This window comes from Anolis sagrei, chromosome 4 (assembly GCF_037176765.1).
Source record: "Anolis sagrei isolate rAnoSag1 chromosome 4, rAnoSag1.mat, whole genome shotgun sequence".
In the NCBI taxonomy this organism is placed as follows: domain Eukaryota; kingdom Metazoa; phylum Chordata; class Lepidosauria; order Squamata; family Dactyloidae; genus Anolis; species Anolis sagrei.
The window spans coordinates 235,688,672-235,715,230 of NC_090024.1; the positions used below are offsets into that span (position 1 = coordinate 235,688,672).

At 42.0% G+C, this 26,559-nt stretch overlaps 1 protein-coding gene across 1 annotated transcript in view; it reads left to right on the forward strand.

The window, feature by feature from the left end:
• Positions 1–26,559, forward strand: part of COL20A1 (collagen type XX alpha 1 chain) — a 184,717-nt gene that overhangs the window by 137,929 nt on the left and 20,229 nt on the right. The window contains exons 28-35 of the mRNA XM_067468230.1: positions 368–454; positions 7,184–7,237; positions 10,716–10,811; positions 12,630–12,683; positions 14,539–14,592; positions 15,497–15,550; positions 17,346–17,417; positions 20,987–21,022. Of these exons, the coding sequence (XP_067324331.1) occupies positions 368–454; positions 7,184–7,237; positions 10,716–10,811; positions 12,630–12,683; positions 14,539–14,592; positions 15,497–15,550; positions 17,346–17,417; positions 20,987–21,022 (507 nt within the window). The remainder of the gene's footprint in view (positions 1–367; positions 455–7,183; positions 7,238–10,715; positions 10,812–12,629; positions 12,684–14,538; positions 14,593–15,496; positions 15,551–17,345; positions 17,418–20,986; positions 21,023–26,559) is intronic.

Consider the following 26,559-nt stretch of genomic DNA (forward strand, 5'->3'; position numbering starts at 1 on the left):
CAGGTCCCCCAAAATTCGGATAGCAGAAATGGATTGTGGTTCAGCTGGAATGCACAAGCCTACTAAGCACCAGGCCTAGTTTTCCAAAGCTTCCAAGATCAGACAGAATATGGTACCTTATGGATATTTAAGATGGTAGTATTGATAGCAATCAATAATGAACACTAAAGAAGAGAGACCATCTAAAAACTGCTAGTGAAGACCAGACATTATTCATGATCATGGAATATTCATTGACAATTTACTTGTGGACAGTGGAACCAGGTGAATGATGAAATAGAATTAACTTTGTTCCTCACACTGTAATATTTTACTTTACTTGGTGTTTCCATATTTAGATTCCTACCTTTTATTTCCCAAATTTCAGAGAGATGAAGAGGTCTGCCCCAGCCTTCTTCCTTCCTGCAGCTGCACTTCCGCGATCCCAGGTCTTCCAGGGCCACCAGGTCTTCCAGTAAGCTCAATTTCCAATTACAGTTTCCTGAAAAGTGATCAGACTTTCATTGTGTTGGGTAATGAAGAAATTGGTCTGTCCTACCAAGAAGAGAAAACAATTTATGGGATCATTTAGAAGGTTAACCATAATGCCATAGGAACAGGCCTGTAGCGAGGGGGGGGGGGGTTAGGGGTTCACCCCCCCTTCCCCGAAATGTTTCAGATTTTTTTAAAAAACCTAGTTTACTCATGAATTTTAACTGGTTAACCAAATCCCCATGCTAAGTCTATGAGATGCAAAAAGCACTATCTCAAGCAAATATTGGCAATTTATTCACACTGTCATGATTTTATTTATTTATTTATTTTACATCACTTATATCCCGCCCATATCAGCCCGCAGGCGACTCATTACTTGCAACAATAGCCGATGTAGTTGTTCTGGTACAGCTGTACCAGGAGCTCCAACTTTATTTGCTTTGTATTAAATGTTTGCTTGAAGTCCTAGGTTTCAGGGACTCTGCAGATAGGTGGCTTCTTTGGTTGCAGTCATAGGGAAAGTCACCTGTCCATCATCATTAAGTTTTGGTCCTGCCCCTTGCTCAGGGCAATTGGGAAGGGAAGGGAGCCACTTTTAGTTAGTCTCAGCAAGGTAAGCTTATGTATAGGATGTGTGCAAGCTTCCCCTGTACAAAAGCTTCAACCCTTAAGACCTTCCGGGGGAGAAAGGTCTTAAGAGTCTCCAAAGAATTTCCAGGAAAACAACCCTAAAGACCAAAGAACTCCAGCTGGAGAACATCTACTGCCGTGCTGGTAGGTCCACTCGGTGTTCGAGATGCAGTTCGACCCGGTATCAGTAAGGGTTAGATTACAGTCAGCCTGGGAGAAGTTAAAAAGGGGATTTTCCTTTAAAGAAGAAGTTATTGAAGACAGTTGCCTGTCCTTTGTGGGCAAGATTAGGAATTCACCAACTGCCTAAAAGCTTGGAATTATTTGCTTAACTTTACTGAAGACAAGAGAAGTTTTTATTTGATTGTTCATTAATAAAAGACTTTGTTGTATTTCTCAAGCCATTTAAAGACTGTTTGTGGTGGAAACCTCTGAGAACTTCTCTTTAGGCCCCCTGGCTTCCCGCTGGGCAAAGGGTGCACATCCTGTTTGAAAGACAATTATTTACAGGCCCAGTGCGCAACAGAAAATTAGTGAAGCAACCAAGTTGGGCGGGGGGGGGGGGGGATGTTGAATGCTCTCATTAAGGAGGCCAGACTTGGTGGAGGTGGTTGACAAAGGCGGAGCTGCAGGCTATTGAAGGCTGCTCTGCCCCCTGCTGTGCTCTTGGTTTCAGCGTGAGCTAGGAGGTAGGTTTCAACCCCCCCCCCCCCCGCAAAATTTTCAACCCCCCCCCCCCGAAAATTTCAACCCCTCCCGATTTTTTTTTCTGACTACGGCCCTGCATAGGAAGATGGAGTTTTACTGAAGAAACTCCCTAATCAACCAAGGAGAGTTTTTGGAACGTACAAAGTTTCCTTGAGGCTCTTGGGAACCTCAAGGAAAATCAACTTAAGCACTTACAATATTCTGATCCCACATCCTCAACAAACTGGAGCTTCCTACTGATATCACTTGCAACCTGAAAGGAGAAATTCAATATTTGCCGTTATCTATCAATACCTGCTTATATATTTCCCTTTAGTGCTCAAATATTGGCTGATATATATTTGATGGACTCCTGCTGGTTCTATAGTGTTGCTGGATGGTCTTTCATAACTGCTATAAATAATAAAGTGTATGTTTGTTTCAGTGCCAGGTTGCTCAGTTTAAATGCCAAAATCCAGCTGTCTTCAATGTACTACAGACTCTAATCTTTGACCTGTAAATGGACAGAAGCCTATGAACCGTAGTGGCCTCTTGCATACTGCCAAAGAAGAGGGCACAAAAGGACACATGTTTACATAATTTTTCATGTGCTAATACTGAGAGAGAGAATATTTAAAACACACTCTAAATAGATATGCAGTATTCATAATAGCGGGACAGACTTTGACTTGATGAACTGGGTTGCCTCACTCTTGTTGGAATTCAACCCCTCACTGCTTAAGTCTTCTCAATCAGGAGAAGTTAGCATTTGAATAGTCTGAGGGTTTCCCTTCCTACATGTCTCCTGTATGACAGTTGGGAATGTATCTAATTTCTTCTCTTCTCTTTTTCTGTTCTCATTCTGGTTGTTTAAAATGCATACTTTTCTACTGCAAGCTTTTTGAATCTGACTTCTGCCTTCTTACATTGTAGTATGGAGAGTATGTGCTGTGTGCTTTGAGATCTCTCTCGGCGTGTGTGCCAGAGAGATGTAGAGATTGGTGTTTTGTTTCCCTATCTTGAAACCTTAGAAAAGATGGGTACTAGAGTATATCAGACCCAGTTCTTGATTATTAAGAAATGCAGTTATTTCTTATTATTGTAAACAAACCTTTTGTGATTTTTAAAGATTGGATTCTGCATGTTTCCCCCCTAAGCTCTGAATTCTTTACAGCCACATCACATGGCATTTTACGCATTGCTAGTTGAGAGCTGTTGCTCAACTTTTTGTATCCAGATTACTAACTGGGGCGGCATACAGGGAGCATACCACCCCCCTGTTATGCCAGCTCCACTGGCTGCCGATCCATCTCCGAGCCCAATTCAAAGGGCTGGTTTTGACCTATAAAGCTCTATATGGTTCTGGCCCAGCTTACTTGTCTGAACACATCTGCCCCTACATCCCACCTCGCAATTTAAGATCATCCAGGGAGGCCCTGCTCTCGCTCCCGTCAACAGCGCAAATGCAGCTGGCAGGGACAAGGAGCAGGGCCTTCTCGGCTGTGGCCCCCCGTCTATGGAACACACTCCCAAAGGAGGTAAGATCTGCTCCCTTGCTCCTGACTGTTAGAAAAAAAATAAAATCATGGTTCTGGGACCAGGCCTTCGGACAATAGATGCATGCAGCTTTTAGTGGGACAAGGACTGGAATGGCAACTCGACTGATAAGATTGTTTTATAGTTTAAATAACTGTTTTGATATTTGGTAATGTACTGTTTTTAATATGATTTATGTGTGGTTTTACAATTGCAATGATAAGGCATTGAATTTTTGCCATTATCTATGGGTAAACCGCTTTGAGTCCCCCTAGGGGGTGATAAAAGCGGTATATAAATAAATAAAAAAAATAAAATATCTTGTTTTAGTTTTTGAATGTTCTGCTTTATTTTAGGGTAGTTTTCTGTAATGACTCTTACCATCTAAAACATGATGGCTTGTTCTACGCAGCCCTATGGGGATGGGGGCTCTCTCCAAAGGAGAACTCTGTCCCCTAAATAGAATTTTCCTTCAGAACCAAAGTGCATACAGTTTGGTTTGTATGTTTTTGTTTTGTACAGAAAACATCATTGTCTGAACAGGAAACAACATTTTCTGGACTGAAACTATCTATATAAATAAAAATGTAATGTTTGTTTGTGGGATTAACATAACTCAAAAACCACTGGGCAAATTGACACCAAATTTGGACACAATATACCTATCAGGCCAACGAGTGAGCATCACTCACAAAAACATTGAAAAACACAGCAGAAGGGACTTAAAAGCCAAAAAAGCAAAAAGACACTACAGCACATGTGCAAAAATGACTCCCTTGCCAAACAAAAAACACAATAGCATATCCATACTCTCTTCTGACTACAGCTCCCAGCATCCCCTAGACCAGGCCCTTTAGGAGAGGAGGATGATCCAAATGCTTTGCTTCCAAACTGCAAGCTTTCTTCTCCTTGGATTTCTTTGAGAGCATCTCAATCCCTGCATATTTCCAATTTAATATTCTTAGACTGCAACTCCTAGCAACCCTCCAGATATATTAGATAGAGATAGATAAGTAGATAGATTGATCAGGAGGACTGCTGGGAGTGGCAGTCCAAGAATAGGTAGAGAAGGAAGAATGGGGAGAAAGAGGAAGGGAAAGAAAAGGGGGGAGGAAGGGAAGAAGAAGGAATAAGGAAAGAAGGAGAGAATGAAAGAAAAAAGGGAAGGAAGGAAGGAAGGAAGGAAGGAAGGAAGGAAAGAAAGAAAGAAAGAAAGAAAGAAAGAAAGAAAGAAAGAAAGGAGGAGAGAAAGAGGGAGGGAAGGTTGGCCACAGCAATGCATGGCTGGTACTGCTAGTAATATATAAAAATAAAATCCTGTTCTTGCACACAAAATTCTCTTTTCTGCCTCCCCAAAAATCACATGTACCAAATAAGCTCCAGACTGCTAATATTTTCATCACCCCAGTTTTCTTTTGGTCAAGATTTCTCAACGTTTGAGAAACACTTATTTTGACTGGGTTTTTTTTAAAATTTATTAAAATATTCTTTCTATTCTTTGACCCTATAAGCTGAAAGCTGCCTTCTTGCCATTGTCATTGCAAGCGAATAAAATGCAGATTACCCTGACCGACAAAGTCAGAAGCACTCTGAGAAATGAGAATGTCGCCCCATTATTGTAATAGGATGTTTTCCTGCATTCACCTTTAATAGAATTCCCTGCTTTTCACTTACCTGAGGTATGACAAATAAGATATATTTAATGCAGAGTGCTGTTTGCTGTTGGAAATAAAAGTAGGTTGGCCAGTTAGCAAAAGAAGCTTTCAGTTGTATTCCCTGCTACACTGTCAAAGTCAGGTCAGGTTCATCCAGGTTTCAGTGTCAGATGATGGCGGGGTGTGTGTGTGTGTGCGATTTGAAGTGGATGAGAAATGTACTCATATTTTCTTCTTGTTTGTTGAGATCCCCACCCCCTCCACTGAGTTCATCCCATCCCATTTCTGTATTAGTCCATGAATGCATTAAAAAAATCTATGCACATTTTCATATTGTAATTCCCCTAATGTGCATCTTTTTTGTGAGACTTTTCAGTAATATATGCATGTTTTCTATTATGCTGAATGCATTTTTCCTTTTTCAGTGCATTTTAATCAGAGAACAGAATCACAAAATATGAAGCGATGCTGGATAATTGTGCCCCGTTTTCTGTATTAGTTCAGGATTAGTTGTTGTCTCCTTGTGGACAACAAGTTAAACATGAGCCAACAATGTGATGTGGCGGCAAAAAAAAAGCCAATGGGATTTTGGCCTGCATCAATAGGAGCATAGTGTCTAGATCTAAGTAAGTAATGCTACCCCTCTATTCTGCTTTGGTTAGACCACACCTGGAATATTGTGTCCAATTCTGGGCACCGCAATTCAAGAGAGATATTGACAAGCTGGAATGTGTCCAGAGGAGGGCAACTAAAATGATCAAAGGTCTGGAGAACAAGCCCTATGAGGTGCGGCTTAAGGAGCTGGTCATGTTTAGCCTGAAGAAGAGAAGGCTGAGAGGAGATATGATAGCCATGTATAAATATGTGAGAGGAAGCCACAGGGAGGAGGGAGCAAGCTTGTTTTCTGCTTCCTTGGAGACTAGGACGCGGAACAATGGCTTCAAACTACAAGAAAGGAGATTCCATCTGAACATGAGGAAGAACTTCCTGACTATGAGAGCTGTTCAGCAGTGGAACTCTCTGCCCCGGAGTGTGGTGGAGGCTCCTTCTTTGGAAGCTTTTAAACAGAGGCTGGATGGCCATCTGTCAGGAGTGATTTGAATGCAATATTCCTGCTTCTTGGCAGGGGGTTGGACTGGATGGCCCATGAGGTCTCTTCCAACTCTTTGATTCTATTATTCTATTATTCTATTAAAGGCATATTAGAGATGCATTTAAACTAGGCATGGACAAACTTCAGCCTTCCAGGTGTTTTGGAGTCCATGTCTGTTTGCTTATTCCTGACTACACTGTAGTAGAATTAATGCAGTTTGACACAACTTCAACCTCCACAGCTCAATGCTGTGAAATCCTGGGAGCTGTAGTTTTGCATGGTTTTTACCCTTTTCTGCCAAAGAATGTTGACGTCTCAGGAAACTACAAATTCCATGATTCAATGGCAGTTAAATTGGTGTCAAACTGCATTAATTTTACAATATAGATTAGGTTAGTTTATATTAAAAACTGTAACAACTGAAGCATGTAAACTAATAGGATTTTGCAACCATCCCTACCTTATTTTCTTTCTTTCTTTCTTTCTTTCTTTCTTTCTTTCTTTCGAACTTTTGTATACCGGTCTTCTCACCTCTGTGGAGGGGCTCAGGCCGGTTTCCAACAATAATATCACAAGCAATCATTTAAAAACATCACATTCCATAATACACTAACACATTAAAATACCAAAAATACAATCATATAATTACAATGGCCAAGTCGACACAATAAAATCGTTGTTCGTCACCATCCATCCATATAGCCACGAGTTATTGACTCACTCGTCAAATGCCAGTTTCCAGAGGCAGGTTTTCACCTGTTTCCTAAAAGTCAGGAGAGAAGGGGCAGTTCTAATCTCCAGTGGGAGGGAGTTCCAGGGCCAAGGGGCCACCACCGAGAAGGCCCTGTCCCTCGTCCCCACCAGGTGTGCTTGCGAGACTGGTGGGACCAAGAGCAGGGCCCCTCCAGACGATCTTAACAATCTTGATGGTTCATAGGGGAGAATCCGTTCGGACAGGTGACAACAGAATATGAACCAATAGATTCACATTACAAGAAAAGGGGTTCTGCCTATGTAAACATCAGGAAGAATTTATTTATTGTAAACACAGTTCAACAATGGAATAGATTTTTTTGTTGGGAATCAGTTTTGTGGTTGTCTTCTACAGGGTAGTCCTGGAAGGAGAGGACCTCAAGGAGAACAGGGCGAACCTGGCCCCAAGGTGAGTGCTATGATATCTAATTCAATTATGATTCAAATCTGGGGTAAATCATGGGATCAAAGAATGTGACCATACAGCCCAAAGAAGGACTTTGGACTCTGGACACCATCAGGCATTGCTCACATATTTTTCTTTTCTTTTCCTAAAATAAATATTTTCTAGAATGAACGTTATCCTTAACGATTAGACCCAACAAGGCAGCAGCAATTTTTTCTGATTTATTTTTTCATTTTGGAAATTTTAATGGAAAAAATGGGGAGAGGCACTTATAAGATGATCTACATCACTTGCCAAAATGACTTTGCTTCCTCAGAGTACTTTGCATTTCTCTCTCGTCCTTAGTTTAAAATGCTGTTCAAAATGTTTATTATTAACTATATTGAGATTTTTCAAATTTTGCAATTTAGCTAGGATTTTGCAAGCGCCCCCCCCCCCAAAAAAAAGATTCCAAGATATAATGAGCAATGGGCAAAAATGTATGGAAACTTTATTACTTTATTTATTTATTATTATTTATTTACTTTCTTTATATACCGCTTTTCTCAGCCCTTAAGAGACTCAAAGTGGTTAACAACAGCAATTTCAATACACACATTACAAAACCATTGGAGCATTTAAAAACAATAGCATAACAACAATTAAACATCAATATGACAAATCATTCACGTCTCATCAATAGAATCAGAATCCAATCTCATCATCCATTATTCTGTGTTCCTATAATCAGTTACACTGCCTAATCGAATGCCTGTTTGAACAACCAGGTCTTCACTTTCCTCCAAAATGCCAATAAGGAGGGGGCCGACCTGATATCTGTAGGAAGGGCGTTCCACAGCCGAGGGGCCACCACTGAGAAGGCCCTGTCTCTCGTCCCTGCCAGGCATGAACTTTCTTTTTTTAAAAAAAATCACTTGGTCTTAAAACAACTTGGAACCAAGAAAATTAAAGTTAAAGAGAGGAGATATGATAGCCATGTATAAATATGTGAGAGGAAGTCACAGGGAGGAGGGAGCAAGCTTGTTTTCTGCTTCCTTGGAGACTAGGACGCGGAACAATGGCTTCAAACTACAAGAAAGGGGATTCCATCTGAACACGAGGAAGAACTTCCTGACTGTGAGAGCCAGTGGAACTCTCTGCCCCGGAGTGTGGTGGAGGCTCCTTCTTTGGAAGCTTTTAAGCAGAGGCTGGATGGCCATCTGTCAGGGGTGATTTGAATGCAATATTCCTGCTTCTTGGCAGGGGGTTGGACTGGATGGCCCATGAGGTCTCTTCCAACTCTTTGATTCTATGATTCTATGAATTATTTTCCACTTTTTCTGAGACACATAGAAAATGTCTTTACATAATCTTCATCCAAAAAATAAAGTAAAATAAAATTGAGAGTTGGAAGAATTGAGTTTCTCATAATGGCCTAAGAAGCTGCATATGGGTCCTGGGTGACACTTTGGCCACTCCAATTTAGGACACCGTTGTTAGAGAGAAAGCATGTCTATGTTTTTTTTCATAAAGGATTTTCCTATAAAGTATTCCAGGCCACTTAAATGGTGTCTTCTCATTGACTTTTCTTTTATTCAATCTTACAGTTCTGCTATTAAATCTATGACAGGGTTTTTTTTGCCTCCCAAATCAGCATGACAGCCACAGAAATGAGCTCACTTTCTGCTCTAGATCAGCAGATAAAAAGAGTCAGCAACCTTGATGCTACATTGCTGAAAGCTTTGGAAAATGTTGAAATTCATCATCGCAACATTGGCAGCGTCTGTTCTGTCCTTTCACATGTCACATTGAAAGAGAGATATGCCACAATGTAGAATTGGACTTTCTGATCAAAGCGGAAGATTCATAATAGTGTTTTAACATAAGGTGAATACCAGGGATAAACTATCAATCAGAATGTAAATCAGGATTTTTGAATCAAAATGTGTACTTCTGTCATTGGTCAAATGCTTATGATGGCTTTGCAAACAATCATAGAAATGTAGCATTGAAAGGGGCCACTTGGTTATCCAACACAACCCACTGCCAGTGGAAGAAGCCACTACTAAATCATCCCTGACAGGTGGCCATCCAAACTCTTTTAACAAAACTCCAACAGAGGAGAAGCCACCACCTTCCAAGATGAGCTATTTCACCACTGAAGAGCTCTTACCAATGAAAAGTTTTTCCTAATATTTAAAGATTAAAAGAAAACTCACTTTTTCTTGTTCTCATGGCACATCCAGACTGTGGAATCAATGCAGCTTGGCACCGCTATAACTGCTACGGCTCAATGCTATGGACTTGTGGGAGTTGGAGTTTGGTGAGGCACCAGCTCTCTCTGGCAGAAAAGGCTAAAGACCTTGTCAAAGTTCTAGAGCATGGCCATACAGCCCAAAAAACCTACAACAACCCAGCGATTCCGGCCATGAAAGCCTTCAGCAATACATAGACCTTGTCAAACTTCAATTCCCAGGATACTATAGCATTGAGTCATGGCAGTTAAAGTGGGGACTACTACATTAATTCTACAGTCTAGATCAGTGGTTCTCAACCTTCCTTAATACAGTTCCTCATGTTGTGGTGACCCCAACCATAACCCTAACATTATGAATCACCATGTAAATAATGATCGGCAGGATGTATTTTCATTCACTGGAGCAAATTTGGCACAAATACCTGGTATACCCAAATTTGAATACTGGTGGGGTTGGCGGGGGGATTGATTTTGTCATTTGGGAGTTATAGTTGCTGGGATTTACAGTTAACCTGCAAACAAAGAGCACTCTGAACCCCACCAACAATGGAATTGAACCAAAGTTGGCACGCAGAACTCCCATGACCAACAGAAAATACAGGAAGGGTTTGGTGGACATTGACTTTGAGTTTGGGAATTGTAATTCACCTACATCCAGAGAGCACTGTGAGCTCAAACAATGATGGATCTGGACCAAACTTGGCACAAATACTCAATATGCCCAAATGTGAACACTGATGGGGTTTGGGGAAAATAGACTTTAACATTTGGGAGTTGTACTTGCTGGGATTTATAGTTCACCTACAATCATGGAATGTTCTGAACCCCAACAATGAATTGGGCCAAACTTCCCACACAGAACCCCCATGACCAACAGAAAATACTGTGTTTTCTGATGGTCTTTGGAGACCCCTCTGATACCCCTTCATGACCCCCCCAGGGGTCCCGACCCCCAGGTTGAGAAACACTGGTCTAGATTTACCCTAATAAGCCTGCTTCCTCATATGCAGGAAGAATGTGTTTTGCCCTCTAGGCACTAAGATTATTATGAAAAATAACTAACTAGTTTCCAAAACCTGGAAGTCCATAGGCAAAATGGTCAATAGCTATGTTGGATGGTGAATTCAGAATGAGATCTGACCATATGACCAGCTTCGTCCTTGCAAACAAGTTAGATAGTGCACCTTGCAGAAGAGATACTAATGCTTTGATGTATGTATATATATTTGTTTCTGATTGATTTAGGGGGAGCCAGGTTCACCTGGTCAGGTGGGACCAGAAGGTCCAGGAGGACATCAAGGAACTCCCGGTTCCCAAGGGCTGACTGTGCAGGGTCCTATCGTAAGTCAAGATCTATTTGGGTGTTTTTGTTGTTTTGGAAGCACAACCACTGGGTGGTTCTGGAAAATTTGGTCCCTGGAAATAACTACTCCAAGATTTTATCAATTGGGATGTCATGAAAATCTGAACAGGATTGAGCACATAGAGTGCATCAAACTGGATGCAATTTGACATCACTTTAACCACCAGAGCTCAATGCTATGGAGTTATGAGAGTTGTTAGCCTTCTCTGCCAAAGAGTGATGTCAAATTGCAACTCCCATAGCATTGACCCATGGCAGTTCAAATGGGGTTGAGCTGTATTAATTCTACAGCGTAAAAACATCCTTAGACAACCACTTCTGACTCTTGCAAGAAGAATGTGGGGAAGAGGAGACAGCTTTCTCATGAGCAGGTTGTGCATGTTCTTGTTCTCACTGAAACTCCTACTATATCTTGAAAGTTACCCTCTTTTTTGTGACAGTAAGACTCTTAGAAAAACAGAGGTTTTCATCCTGATTTTCTGGTCGCTTCTGGAGTGAGAGAATAAGCCGTCTACGAAGACGTTGACCAGGGGACACCCGGATGTCTTGCAATCCTGTGAGGAGGCTTCTCTCGTGTCCCCCACTGGAATCCCACTGGAGCATTGCAGCGCACCCAAATATCTGGGAGTCACTCTGGACCATGCTCTGACCTACAAGAAGCACTACCTGAACATCAAGCAAAAAGTGGGTGCTAGGAACAATATCATATGAAAACTGACTGGCACAACCTGGGGATCACAACCAGACACAGTGAAGACATCTGCCCTTGCACTATGCTACTCTGCTGCTGAGTATGCGTGCCCAGTGTGGAACACATCTCACCACGCTAAAACAGTAGATGTGGCTCTTAATGAGACATGCTGCATTATCACGGGGTGTCTGCGCCCTACACCACTGGAGAAATTACACTGCTTAGCCGGTATTGCACCACCTGACATCCACCAGGAAGTAGCAGCCAATAGTGAAAGGACCAAGGCAGCGACATCTCCAACTCATCCCCTGTTTGAGTATCAGCCAGCACGTCAATGACTTAAATCAAGAAATAGTTTTCTAAGAGCTTCCTACTTCCAACAGACCTCACTACCTCTGAGGATGCTTGCCATAGATGCAGGCGAAACGTCAGGAGAAAAATTGCCTCCAGAACATGGCCATATAGCCCGGAAAAACCTACAACAGCCCAGTGATTCTGGCCATGAAAGCCTTCGACAATACAGTTTTCTAAGATCTACAGAGACACTCGCTGGAACACCTCAGCAAGCAAGAGTCCAAAAGTGGCAGGCTCAAACCTAGAACCTCAACCAATAGCTGATACCAAATGAGAGACTCCCCCTGGGCACACAGAAGACTGGGCGACTTGGAAGGCGCTGAACAGACTGCGCTCCGGCACCACAAGATGCAGAGCCAATCTTAAGAAATGGGGCCACAAAGTGGAATCCACGACAGGTGAGTGTGGAGAAGAGCAAACCACAGACCACCTGCTGCAATGCAACCTGAGCCCTGCTACATGCACAATGGAGGACCTTCTTGCGGCAACATCGGAGGCACTCCAAGTGGCCAGATACTGGTCAAAGGACATTTAATCAGCTACCAAGCTTGCAAATTTTGTGTTTTGTCTGTTTGTTTGTTTTCTTCTGTTAGAAATGTAATACAATTGTCTGGTTGCCCCTGATATGATAAATAAATAAATAAATCCTGATTTTCATCTGTGAATGGCTGCAAGCTAGAATGATTTGTGTAAGCACATCTTTCTCCCCTTCTCCAGAAAATCTATAATTTTTGTTGTATTCTAATTCAAGGGGCCACCGGGTATTAAAGGGGACAAAGGAGACAACGGCAACCCAGGGATACAGGTAATTGGAAGACATACATCATTTGCCTTTTGATTTCCAATTATTTATATTGTGCCTGACAGTTTTCCTAAGCAAGATTTAAGATCTGTTCCAGTTGCTTTCTAGCTCCACTTTAAACAATCCTTCTTCCTGTGAGGGAATCCCATTGCAGCACTTTTCACTGGCTTAGTATCCCCCTGACTCCAAGGTCCTCATTTGTAGCAAACATTAATTATCTGAAACATAAAGAGTCCCTTTAGAAGGTCAGTAAAAGAAATGTGGAGATTTTGCAACTGAGTAAACTAAAGGGAGAATGTATGTGACTTTGGGCAAGAATGAATGGCATACAAGTGGTAATAAGGAGGGGAACAACACCGCATAGCAGTACACTTGCTCTGCACTTCTCAAATCTCCTCTAGATTGGGGAAAAAATGGAAATGTGATGCAGTGCTGAGTATGCCTATATTTAGAAAATAGAAAGAGGACTTATCTTGTCCTTGTCAAACACACTTCTTTTCAGTAGTGGTAGTGTTTTGTCAAGACAACATTGAGTGATCTTGTGATGCTTTAAATAGAGGTGCCATCATATGGTGGAAACAAGTAGGGCATGGTGGTGGGTTGGTAGTTCTGCCTATAGTTGACCTCTAGTAGACTTTATTGGACAGCTAATTGGAGTTTGGAGCAATTTCTGGAGGTGATACAAAGCCTTAGGGAAGTTGTAGAACTACAACATCCAGTTGTAGAGGGTGAGGGGGGGATTACATGATGTTGGGTTGGGAAGGGCCGGGCTGTAACACAACTGGTTAATCACTAGCAGCAATAAATCACTGCTGACCAGAAGGTGGCAAGTTTGAAGCCTGAGTTGGGGTTGAACTCCCGACTGTTAATAGTCCAGCTTACTGTTCTCCTAAGCAGTTCTAAAACAACTGTCCTGTGAGTAGAGAAATTAGGGACCGCTTAAAACAGGGAAGTTGATATAAAAATGAAGATCAAAGAGCAAGGAAGAAATGCTATGATAAAAAGGCTCGGCATCATAATGGATGAAGTGACAGCTCCCCCCTGTGGCTGGAATTGAGCAACCTCCAGGATCTGAAGTTGGAAAAGCTGCTGAATGACCTCTATCTGTCTGTATGTCTTCTTGTTTAAAAACGGCATTGAAAGTTTGCAGTGTATGTGTGCATTGTGATCTGCCCTGAGTCCCCTTCAGGTTAAGAAGGGTAGAATATAAATACTGTAAATAAATAAATAAAAAGGTAAATGTTTTCCCCTGACATTAAGTCTACTCATGTCTGACTCTGGGGGTTGGTGCTCATCTCCATTTCTAAGCCAAAGAGCCAGCGTTGTCCGTAGACACCTCCAAGTTCATGTGGCTAGCATGACTTCATGGAGCACTGTTACCTTCCCACCAGTGCAGTACCTATTGCTCTACTTACACTTGCATGTTTTAGAACTGCTAGGTTGGCAGAAGCGGGGACTGACAGTGGAAGCTCATGCAACTCCCCGGATTCGAGCCTGTGACCTTTTGCTCAAGTTTAGCAACTCAGAAGTTTAACCCACTGCTCCACTGGGGGCTCCCAAATAAATAAATAAATATTTAATTAGGCCAATTCAGCCTTCTTAGCACATATTACCAACACTTCTCTAGGATGTCCACCAGGAGATGCATGCAACTTCTCCCTGCATTCCATGCTCTTCAAAACACTGATATTACAGAACCGATTTGATGTATTGTCATCTTGATTTGCTGTCATGGATTGCTCCATCTTCCATGTATTTTTGAATCCACTTTTAAAGCCATCCAGGATGGCAGCCAGGTGCTGTTCATTGCTTTGACATGGAAACATAGTTTCTGAATGGCAGTTCCATTTGTTTGCAGGGTCTGATGGGTCCCCAAGGAGCCCCAGGCAAGGATGGAATCCAAGGCTCAAAGGTAAATGCGCCAGGCATGTTTAAATCCTTCAAAATTATCAAGGGTCTGGAGAACAAGCCCTATGAGGAGCGGCTTAAGGAGCTGGGCATGTTTATCCTAAAGAAGAGAAGGCTGAGAGGAGATATGATAGCCATGTATAAATATGTGAGAGGAAGCCACAGGGAGGAGGGAGCAAGCTTGTTTTCTGCTTCCTTGGAGACTAGGACAAGGAACAATGGCTTCAAACTACAAGAGAGGAGATTCCATCTGAACATGAGGAAGAACTTCCTGACTGTGAGAGCCGTTCAGCAGTGGAACTCTCTGCCCCGGAGTGTGGTGGAGGCTCCTTCTTTGGAAGCTTTTAAACAGAGGCTGGATGGCCATCTGTCAGGGGTGATTTGAATGCAACATTCCTGCTTCTTGGCAGGGGGTTGGACTGGATGGCTCATGGGGGTCTCTTCCAACTCTTTGATTCTATGATTCTATGAAAAGTAAGCCTCTGTCTCCACGCATGGCATTTTATGATAAATTGAAGGAATTGTAAGTCCATCCCTAGTTAGGAGCCAGAGATGTAACTGGGAGGGAGAAGGATAAGAGTTATCACCCAGCTAAGAATTCTGCCCTTCCAAATGATATTTTTTCGGCCGTCTAACTCTTAGCATTGAATCCTTGTATTGCTATGTTTGTATTCTCTTGATAACTTCGCTTTCTCTGTTTATTTGGATGCCTAAATTATAGTTCTAAATACTCAACTGGGAATGGAGGCAAACTTCAGGAGGGAGAAGAGATTTCTTTTTTGAGGACAATGCCTTCATTTTGCCTCTGGTCCTGATAGTACACCCCTGATGGGAGCTGTGATCTGAATCAATTGCTTTCTGTTTTCCCCAACTGAGCCTTGATCTTAATCCTCTGACTTGATTCCCAGGGTGTTCGAGGACTGGAGGGCACGGCAGGACCACCAGGGCCACCTGGACCAAGGGTGAGAGATTGCAGTGATGTGAAATAGATAATTTCTTCTTCAGAGGATAGCTTCCAGGAATAGGTCAAACTGAACAGGGAAGAGCAACAAAAAAGAATGACACGCTTCATGCCTTCATTACTTTGGGCAAGTGGAACATGGACCTCCGGCAGTTATTTAGCTAACACTGGAAAGCACCTGGTCCCAGTCCTTGGGTGATCTCTTGTAAGCCAAGTTTGCCCATGGGGTGCCACTCTCTGTCTCAAAACATTCTCCTCCCCTTGCTTTAGAAAAGACAGACCCACCCTTTCAAATTTCAGTAGTTGTGCAGAGAAGCAAAAATATTTCAATAGCAGGGAGTCAAGTTTCTTGGTCAGTTTAATAGCCCACCTGGGAATATTTATTTATTTATCATTCAAACTTATATGCCGCTACTCCCCTGGGGCTCGGAGCGGCTTACAAGAACAAGCTAAAATCGAACACAATTTAAAAACAATTTAAAACAATTTAGAAACAGCAATATCAGAGATCAAAGGCCTGTCGAAACAGATATGTCTTACATGCCCTGCGGAAAGCTTATAAGTTCCGCAAGGCACGGATTTCAGGTGGCAGAGTATTCCAGAGTGATGGTGCCACTGCTGTAAAGGCTCTGCATCTGGTTGCTGTTCGACGCAAGGTCTTGACACTGGGAATTTCCAATAGATCTTGGTCCTCAGAACGGAGGGATCTCTGAGGTTGGTAGGGGGTGAGGCAGACCCTCAGGTACATCGGCCCCAGACCATGCAAGACCTTAAAGGTGAGTACCATCATTTTGAAAGTGATCTGGTGCTCAATTGGTAACCAATGCAGCTGTAGTAAGATTGGTGTTAGGTGGCATCTCATCGGAATTCCCGCAAGAAGCCGAGCAGCTGCATTTTGTACCAACTTGAGCTTCCAGATCACCGACAGAGGAAGGCCAATGTAGAGGGCGTTACAGTAGTCCATATTCCTTCTTGAGCTGCAATGATGATTAATGGCATATTTTCTCAGTTAAAGTGTTATCAATCTGCAATAATTTGTGGTATTTTTTTTTTAAAAAAACAGTCATTTCTGTTTGTTAAGTTTTTTAAAAAGTGTTTTTTATTTTTTGTTGTTGTTACACCGTTGACAGAAGTAGATAAAAACCTCAAGTATAAGGGCATATACCATAGTTGAAATAATTCCAGCCACATTCTTATTTATTTTTATTTATGCATTGTCGAAGGCTTTCATGGCCAGAATCACTGGGTTGTTGTAGGTTTTTTCGGGCTATATGGCCATGGTCTAGAGGCATTCTCTCCTGACGTTTCGCCTGCATCTATGGCAAGCATCCTCAGAGGTTGTGAGGTCTGTTTTGTTTAAGAAAGAATGAAGAAACTGAGCAAATGGCTAAACAAAGAAAGGAAGACGCAATGGGTGACAGGATAAATAAAGGGAAGGTAGAGGAGGAAGAAAGTGTGTCAGACAGAAAAAGAGCCACAGAGAAAGATGGCTAGTGCTAAAGCCCTGCATAATGAAGCCATTAAAAACTGGAGGGAGGCAATATCCCATGGCACAATTCTCTAGATATACAGTTCTGACCTATTCGCTCAACTCTAAATTGCGACATTGATAGGAAATGAAATGAGCATGAGTCACATATGATATACTTTTAACATTACTTTCCTGACTGGGTTGAACATTAGCATGAACCTGGGAAAAAATCCTCTCTGGTTTTGCAAGCCATTTTTGTTGGTTTGTTTGTGAACTTCAAGTAGTGGCATCATGAATGGTTGCATCTCTCTATTCTTGTTTGCAGGGCTTTCAAGGCATTGCAGGAGTCCGAGGCAGCCCTGGGGAGAAAGGGCTCCCAGGAGAGGTTGGGCCAACAGTAAGTACCCTATTTTCCCACATCTACAAATCATAGAATCATAGAATCAAAGAGTTGGAAGAGACCTCATGGGCCATCCAGGCCAAGAAGCAGGAATATTGCATTCAAATCACCCCTGACAGATGGCCATCCAGCCTCTGTTTAAAAGCTTCCAAAGAAGGAGCCTCCACCACACTCCTGGGCAGAGAGTTCCACTGCTGAACGGCTCTCACAGTCAGGAAGTTCTTCCTCATGTTCAGATGGAATTTCCTCTCTTGTAGTTTGAAGCCATTGTTCCGCGTCCTAGTCTCCAGGGAAGCAGAAAACAAGCTTGCTCCCTCCTCCCTGTGGCTTCTTCTCACATATTTATACATGGCTATCATATCCCCTCTCAGCCTTCTCTTCTTCAGGCTAAACATGCCCAGCTCCTTAAGCTGCTCCTCATAGGGCTTGTTCTCCAGACCCTTGATCATTTTAGTCGCCTTCCTCTGGACACATTCCAGCTTGTCAATATCTCTCTTCAATTGTGGTGCCCAGAATTGGACACAATATTCCAGGTGTGGTCTAACCAAGGCAGAATAGAGGGGTAGCATTACTTCCCTAGATCTAGACACTATGCTCCTATTGATGCAGGCCAAAATCCCATTGGCTTTTTTTGCCACCACATCACATTGTTGGCTCATGTTTAACTTGTTGTCCACGAGGACTCCAAGATCTTTTTCACACATACTGCTCTCAAGCCAGGCATCCCCCATTCTGTATCTTTGCATTTGTGCAATAACTAAGGTTTTCTTTACTTGACGTATTAATTTTCAAGGCAATGACTTAACTAATATTCTGGATTGGGCAAACTATGGATCCTTCTACACAGGCACTAAAATCCACCTCCAAGCCGGATCAAGGTTGGAGCATCCACAAAATATATACCATAAATGTGCGCTGCAAAATGCATCCAACATATTAAGAAAACTCACTGGAAATTCTAGTTCAAGGGGAAGTTCATGCTCAAAGGCATCCAAAGCAACCACAAAGGACAAACCAAAACATGTCTCTTTGCAGCAGAGACTTCCAACTATTTCTGAATTGGCTTGGGACTTTCTGGAGAAAGATGGATCCTGGATTCATCCCATAAATTACCCCACCATGTGCAGGAAATTGGGGGGTTTACAAGACAAAAATCCACTGCAGCCCATCAGTGTACATCCCATGCAAAGCAGGAACCTGAGACCAAAAAACAGAGTGCTTGTGAGGATAGGTCTACCACTGAAGCATTTGGAGGAAGAAACTGGATACATAGCTTGGTTAGAAGGTAAACAAACACCTCCCCCAAAAAGGGATTGAAAGTGTTCCAATCCTTGCTTTCCCTTTCTTGCTTTCTCCTGGTTTCATCCAGCACTGATTCTCATCGGACAGGCTGCTTATATCATTGCATTCCACTTGAAGAGGTAGGTAAAGAAAATGGATTGATCTGCAATCAGCAGATCTTTGGGGCCACCCTCCTAGCTTCCAGCGAGTCCCTGGGGTGCCTGTGTAGGCTCTCCACATCCTGACCCTTATAGGTTGTGTAGAAGCAGTCTATAGGAACCGACACACCTGATAAATAATGATTACCCATAAAAGTTGACATGTCTTTTTCTGTTACGGGCGATTGTTCTAAATCATGGCATTGCAACCCAGCTTCACTTTGCCTATGTAATTGGCTTAATTGTGCATTGTTGCTCACTCAACAGTGACATGACTTAATAGCTTATTATTTCCTGCATGCAAGCACAGAGCTCTGCCTTCTTAGTGCTGAGATGCATGACATTAGAACTTCTCAAAGTGGTGACTCCTTCTGTTGAGATGCATAACATTTCTTGTTTATTCATTCAGTCATTTCTGACTCTTCGTGACATCATGGACCAGTCCATGCCAGAGCTCCCTGTTGGCTGTGGCCACCCCCATCTCCTTCAAGTTCAAGTCAGTCACTTCAAGGATATCATCCATCCATCTTGCCCTTGGTCAGCCCCTCTTCCTTTTTCCTTCCATTTTCCCCAGCATCATTATCTTCTCCAAGCTGTTCTATCTTCTCATTATGTGTTCAGAGTACTTCATTTTTGCCTCTTATATCCTTCCCTCCAGTGAGCAGTGGGCTTTATTTCCTGGAGTATGGACTGGTTTGATATTCTTGCAATCCAAAGCACTTTCAGAATTTTTTCCCTAGCACCACAGTTCAAAAGCATCTATCTTCCGTTGCTCAGCCTTCCTTATGGTCCAGCTCTCGCATCCATAGATTACTATGGGGAATACAATGTCTTTAACTATGTGAATCTTCGTTGCCAATGTGATGTCTCTACTCTTCACTATTTTATTGAGATTGGTTATTGCTCTCCTCCCAAGAAGTAAACATCTTCTGATTTCCTGGCTGCAGTCTGCATCTGTAGTAATCTTTGCTCCTAGAAATACAAAGTTTGTCACTGCCTCCATGTTTTCTCTCTCTATTTGCCAGTTATCACTCAATCTGATTGCCATCATCTTGGGTTTTTTATGTTTCACTGCATCCCAGTCTTTGGACTTCCTTCTTTCACCTTGGTTAGAAGGCTCCTCAGCTCCTTCTCACTTTCAGCTATCAAAGTAGTATCATCTGCATATTTAAGGTTTCTTCTAGCAATTTTAACTCCAGCCTTAGATTTATCAAGCCCCACATGTTGCATGATGTGTTCTACATACAAGTTGAATAGGTAGGGTGAAAGTATGCAGCCCTGCCGTACGCCTTTCCCAATCTTGAACCAGTTGGTTGTTCCGTGGCCTATTCTTACTGTTGCTGCTTGGTCGTTATATAGATTCCTCAGGAGACAGACAAGGTGATTTGGTGTCCCCATACCACCAAGAACTTGCCACAATTTATTATGATCCACACAGTCAAAGTCTTTAGAATAGTCAATAAAACAGAAATACTGTAGGTATTTTTCATAACATTAGAGCTTTTCAAAATGGTGGCAGAAGGACCAGGGCTGATTCTTGAAGAGGTCCAAGAAAACATCAGATCTAACACTGGGATTATGTTATGCAAGGAAGTGAATTATATTCTTGAACAAGAATTTCTAGCTGTGAATGCCCTTGCCCATTATATGCAGGAAAGTGTTCGGAAGGGGTGTGTTTCTTGTTCAGGAGAAGAAACAGACCAGTAAAAGCTTATTAAAAATCAGTTTTCACTATAGCATCTGCCTTCAGGGGTTTGTGTGAAGTTTTCAGGTTTACCCTTAAAATTGCAGAGAACTGTGGCAGTTGTTAAAGTGACCTTTTCAGTTTTTGTTTGTTGCTAAGATATATATCAGGAGGGGGGGAGGGAAAAAAAAGAGAGAAAGAAAGAGTGCAACAGCCACTTTGATTGCAAAATATCCTGGACTTTTATTTATTTTATTTTTTGTTGGTTTTAATATGTTTTAATTGGTTTTAATTCTGCAATGGTTTTGATGCCTTCTTACTTTTGTGTGCTGCATGTTTGCCTTCTCTTGTAAGCTGCCTTGATTCTCAAACCAGGAAAATATAGGTGGTGGTGGTGATTATTGTTATTGTTACTGCCTTTTGCTTTTCTCTTTCTCCTGCAGGGGTTGCCGGGTCCAAAAGGAGAAAGAGGCGAGAAGGTGAGTCTCTTTAGTTTCCTTTTTCAATGTCTTTAGTCATTTTCTTGGGCTGAGTTCATATAGGGGTGTGTGTTAAACTGGTGCAGCTACTATATCAGAAATAGGAATGTAAATCTTTGATTATTTCATCTTTGCATAGGACAATAACTGATTTCAATAGCTTTCTCCCTAATTCAAGAGGAAAAGAACAATTCCGTTCAGTTTTCACCTGTTATTTCCAAATCTTAAGACATTTCAATACAGAATTGAAATAAAGAACCAGAGTCTCCAGTGACTCAATGGGTTAAACACTTGTGCTGGCAGGACTGAAGACTGACAGGTCAGAGGTTCGAATCTGGGGAGAGCATGGATGAGCTCCCTCTCTCAGCTCCAGCTCCCCATACAGGGAAATGAAAGAAGCCTCCCACAAAGATGGTAAAACATCAAAAGATTTAGGCATCCCCTGGGTAATGTCCTTGCAGATGGCCAATTCTTTCACACCAGAAGCGACTTGCGAGTTTCTCCTGACACACACAAAAATGTACAAAAATGTATGTAATACTTTTTAGGACTATGGGTGGAGGTACTTTTGTTATTTGTCTAAAACATTGTTTCCACAAACACACTTCTTTTTTTTTTTTGTGTGTGTGCAAAAGTTTATTGTACACTCTCAAAAAAAGTGTATTTCTGGAAAAACGTTTTTTGGGTGCGTACGTTTTTCAAACACATGCACCAAGCCTGCAGATGAACATTGTTTTTTTGCACAAAAATCTCACCTTCTCTGTCCCATAGGCAAGCCTTATGTGTCTCTGGAAACAATGTTAGCCCCCTCCCCCCCACCAAAAACACATGTTTTTGTGTAAGGAAATGTGTATTTCAATACAGGATTAGATCGTGAAACTCTAGATGTGCAAATAGGCAAAACTGGTAGGGTTTGCTATTTTTCTTGAGTAATTACGGGCTCGTCCACACAGTCCTATATCCCAGAATATCAAGGCAGAAAATCCCACAATATCTGCTTTTAACTGGGTTATCTGAGTCCACACCCAGATAACGTGGGATTTTCTGCCTTGATATTCTGGGATATAGGGTTGTCCCACCTGGGACATTATGTGTTTGTTTACCATACCACAAGTGCTCCCAAAGCAAAGAACAAAAAGCCAGCAAAAGACAAACCCACGCCAACACTAAACATTTAAAAACACATTAAAATACTCTTTTAAAAACAGTAGAAAAGCAATCCTCGTATATAATGATATAACAACAATTTTAGAGATTCAAGGCCATGCAGAATGACTCTGTTTTTGGCAAAAGAGATGGAGCCAGCCCAATTTTCTTGCTTAGATTATTCTGTTGTTGGAATAACTATGGAAGATAATTTCTCGATCCTGGATCATAAGTACTGACGGTGTTGAGATTTGCAATTTGCTGGTTCAATGAATTTTCTCCCGCCCACATTTTTAAGCCCAATAAGCATGGTGCCACTTGCCAATACGCTCTTCCCTTTTCCTGGTACCTCCAGTAACTGCAACAGAATCATCCCAGCTGCTCTTGATTTGAAATGATCCACCAATTTGATTATACCATGCAATACTAGAGAAAGCACATTCATTCAGAGCATGGACAAGGGGAAAGGGATTGGGTCATTTTCCACTGGTAATATTGACACTTCCTGCTGGACACTATTTTGTTTTCTATTTTCTTCCTGGAAGATGCCAGATGAAGAAATTTTGCTTCCGTTTCTGCTCTTATTCCATACTGGCTTTGCAATTTTGATCTGGTTTACACTGTGTCTAAGTAAAAGTTAGCAAGCTAAAAAATTGGAGTGAACAGAATACTTTTGTAAGTCCTTTGATAGCATTTTTCATTGGATTGTCGAAGGATTTCATGGCCGGAATCTCTGGGTTGTTGTAGGTTTTTTCGGGCTATATGGCCATGGTCTAGAGGCATTCTCTCCTGATGTTTTGCCTGCATCTATGGAAAGCATCCTCAGAGGTAGTGAGGTCACTACCTCTGAGGATGCTTGCCATAGATGCAGGTGAAACATCAGGAGAGAATGCCTCTAAACCATGGCCATATAGCCCGAAAAAACCTACAACAACCCAGCATTTTTCATGCTCATTTGCTATCTTTCTTTGCATGGATTAGCAACATGTTTCAACTTTTCTGTAAACGCAAATGTGGGACAAGGATGTTGGCATAAGTATTGAAGTTTAGCCTCCATGCGTCATTTCTTTACACAAGGTCCATAAAAGCTGTGGAATAAAAGATCAGAGCTCTGACAATTTTTGTATTTCTGTGGTAAATAATTACAAAACTTTTCTGTTGATACAGACAGATGGATATGTGAGGTGGGATAATCCACAAACACAAACTCAAATGCATAGGGATAAGGTGGGAGTCACTGGGCTCAGTAGTACAACGTATGGAATAGATCTTGGGATTGTTGGTGATGATAAATTGAATATAAAGTAGCAATATGATGCTGCAGCAAAGACCCCAAATGATATCTTAGCCTTCATTCATAGAAGCATAGTTTCCTTGCTTAGATTATAGTTTAAATCTATATAAATAAAAATGTAACGATCGTTTGTGGGATTAACATAACTTCAAAACCACTGGATGAATTGACACCAAATTTGAATAGAATACACCTAACAACACAATGAGTGACCATCAATTAAAAAAAACACCAAAAAACAATGAAAGGATAAAACAGGTACAGCACATGCACTAAAACGACTCCCTAGTGGGAAGGTGCCTCGCAACAGTGGCAGAAAGAAGGGGCCAGCTTGAAAAGTGCCTCCTGCCCACCCCGTGCCAGGCCCAGCAAGGCTGAGGGCTTCAAGGCTCCCTTCCCATCGGTGTCCAGGCAAGAGGTAGAGAAGGAAAGTAAAAAAAGGAAAGGAAGGAATGAGGGAGGGAAGAAAGGAGAGAATGAAAGAAGGAGGGAAAGAAAGAAGGAAAGAGAGAAGGGAAGATGGAAGCAAAGAGAAAAGGAAGGAAAGGAAGAGGAAGAGGTAGAGAAGGAAGGGAGGAGAGAAGGAAAGTAGGAAAAAAGGAAAGGAACAAAGGAAAGAGGGAGGGAAGGAAGGAAGGAAGGAGATAAATATGTATAAATATGTGAGAGGAAGCCACAGGGAGGAGGGAGCAAGCTTGTTTCTGCTTCCTTGGAGACTAGGACGCGGAACAATGGCTTCAAACTACAAGAGAGGAGATTCCACCTGAACATTAGGAAGAACTTCCTGACTGTGAGAGCCGTTCAGCGGTGGAACTCTCTGCCCCGGAGTGTGGTGGAGGCCCCGTCTTTGGAAGCTTTTAAACAGAGGCTGGATGGCCATCTGTCAGGGGTGAATTGAATGCAATATTCCTGCTTCTTGGCAGAATGGGGTTGGACTGGAAGGCCCATGAGGTCTCTTCCAACTCTTTGATTCTATTCTATGATTCTACATAAGGAAGTAAGTAAGGAAGGAAAGAAAGAAAGAAAGAAAGAAAGAAAGAAAGGAGAGCAAGAGGGAGGGAAGGTTGGCCACAGCAACGCATGGTGGGTACAGCTAGTGTTGAAGAAAATAATAATCCCAGTATAGTCTGTGCTGGTTAGGCCTCACCTGGAGTACTGTTTTCCATTCTGGGTGCTCCATTTTAAGAAGGATATAGATTCATTGGGGCAGATTCAGAGATGGGCAACAAGGATGGGAAAGGGGGATTTAAAGGAACTGGGCATGTTCGGGCTCGTAAAGAGAAGCCACATCCCTTTCTAATACTTCAAGGGCTACCACACAGAGAAGGAAACAGGCTTGTTATTTGATACCCAGAGGGTTAGACTATTTATTATTATTTATTTATCATATTTATTTCCTGCCCTTCTCAACCCCAAAGGGAATCAGTGGTGCGCCTAATGGCACAATTTGATGTCATACATTACATAAATATGTACCCAGCAAATAAAAACATATACATTAAAACATCTGCTTAAAACATATCAACATTTAAATTATTAAAATCACATAATCAAATATCGTAGTCCAGGCTGTCTCAGTTATCATTGCACCATTCCGTGTTCACATATTGCACTAATCAATTATCCAATTGGTCCCACATCCATGTTTTCAGGTTTTTTTCCTAAAGGTCAGGAGGGAGAGGGCTAATCTGATGTCACTAGGGAGGGAGTTCCACAGACAAGGGGCCACCACTGAGAAGGGCCTATCTCTCATATTCACAAACCACACCTGCAAAGGAGGTGGGACCGAGAGTAGAGCCTCCCCAGATAATCTTAATCTCCAAGATGGTTCATAGAGGAAGATGCATTCAGATAGGCAAGCTAGGCCAGAACCATTTAGGAAGTGGTTCCCAACCTGGGGTCCCTGTTTTGCCTTCAACTCCCAGAAATCCTAACAGCTGGTAAACTGGCTGGGATTTCTGGGAGTTGCAGGCCAAAAACATCTGGGGATCCCAGATTGAGAACCACTGATTTAGGGCTTTATAGGCTAAAGCCAGGAGTTTGAATTGTGCTTGATAGCAAACTGGAAGCCTAGATCTAGTAGATCTAGACCAGGGGTCCTCAAACTAAGGCCCGGGGGCCAGATATGGCCCTTCAAGGTCATTTACCCGGCCCTCACTCAGGGTCAAGCTAAGTCTGAAACGACTTGAAAGCACACAACAACAACAACAACAACAACAATCCTATCTCATCAGCCAAAAGCAAGCCCACACTTCCCACTGAAATACTAATAAGTTTATATTTGTTAAAATTGTTCTTCATTTTAATTATTGTATTTGAAGTGTTTTTGCACTACAAATAAGATATGTGCAGCGTACATAGAAATTCATTCATTTTTTTCCAAATTATAATCCGGCCCTCCAACAGTTTGAGGGACTGTGACCTGGCCCTCTGTTTAAAAAGTTTGTGGACCCCTGATCTAGACTATAGACCTAGTAGTTTTAAATTACAGGATAATAGATTTGAAATTAACATTGGAAGGAACTTTTTGACAGGAAGAACAGTTCCACAATGGTGGCAAGAGTGATGTTGGGATCTTCTTCTCCAGGTGTCTTCAAAGAAGAGTCTGGACAGGTAGCTGGTGGAGATGGTCTAGTTGGAGACCCTGCATTGAGTTGGGCTTTGGACCTGATGTGCCATAATGTACCTTCCAACTATGATTCTATGATCTTTTTACATGAAAAACAAATACAGACACATCCCACTCTATTCAATATTGTTCCCACTAGGCTTTCTTTTCTGAAAGGTTTTTCAGTTGTGATAGCATTTTTCATATTTATCTCCTGGGCACCCTGCCCAGGATTTGTTTAATTTTGTGTCAAGCCTGCGCAGGGATCCAGACGGTGTCATCAAAAAATCATGCTGTTTGGTACAGAGCTCAATTTTCTTTTTGTGATGAGCTTTTATGGATAATAGCAGTGTTTATTTTTGAATTGTTTCCTGCATTCTGATTATTTTATTACCTACCACATGATAAATACAAGTGGGTGGGTATGATGTGTATGCAAACAGAGGCACAGAGACAAAAAGATGCCACTGCAAATAAAGTCTGTTTACT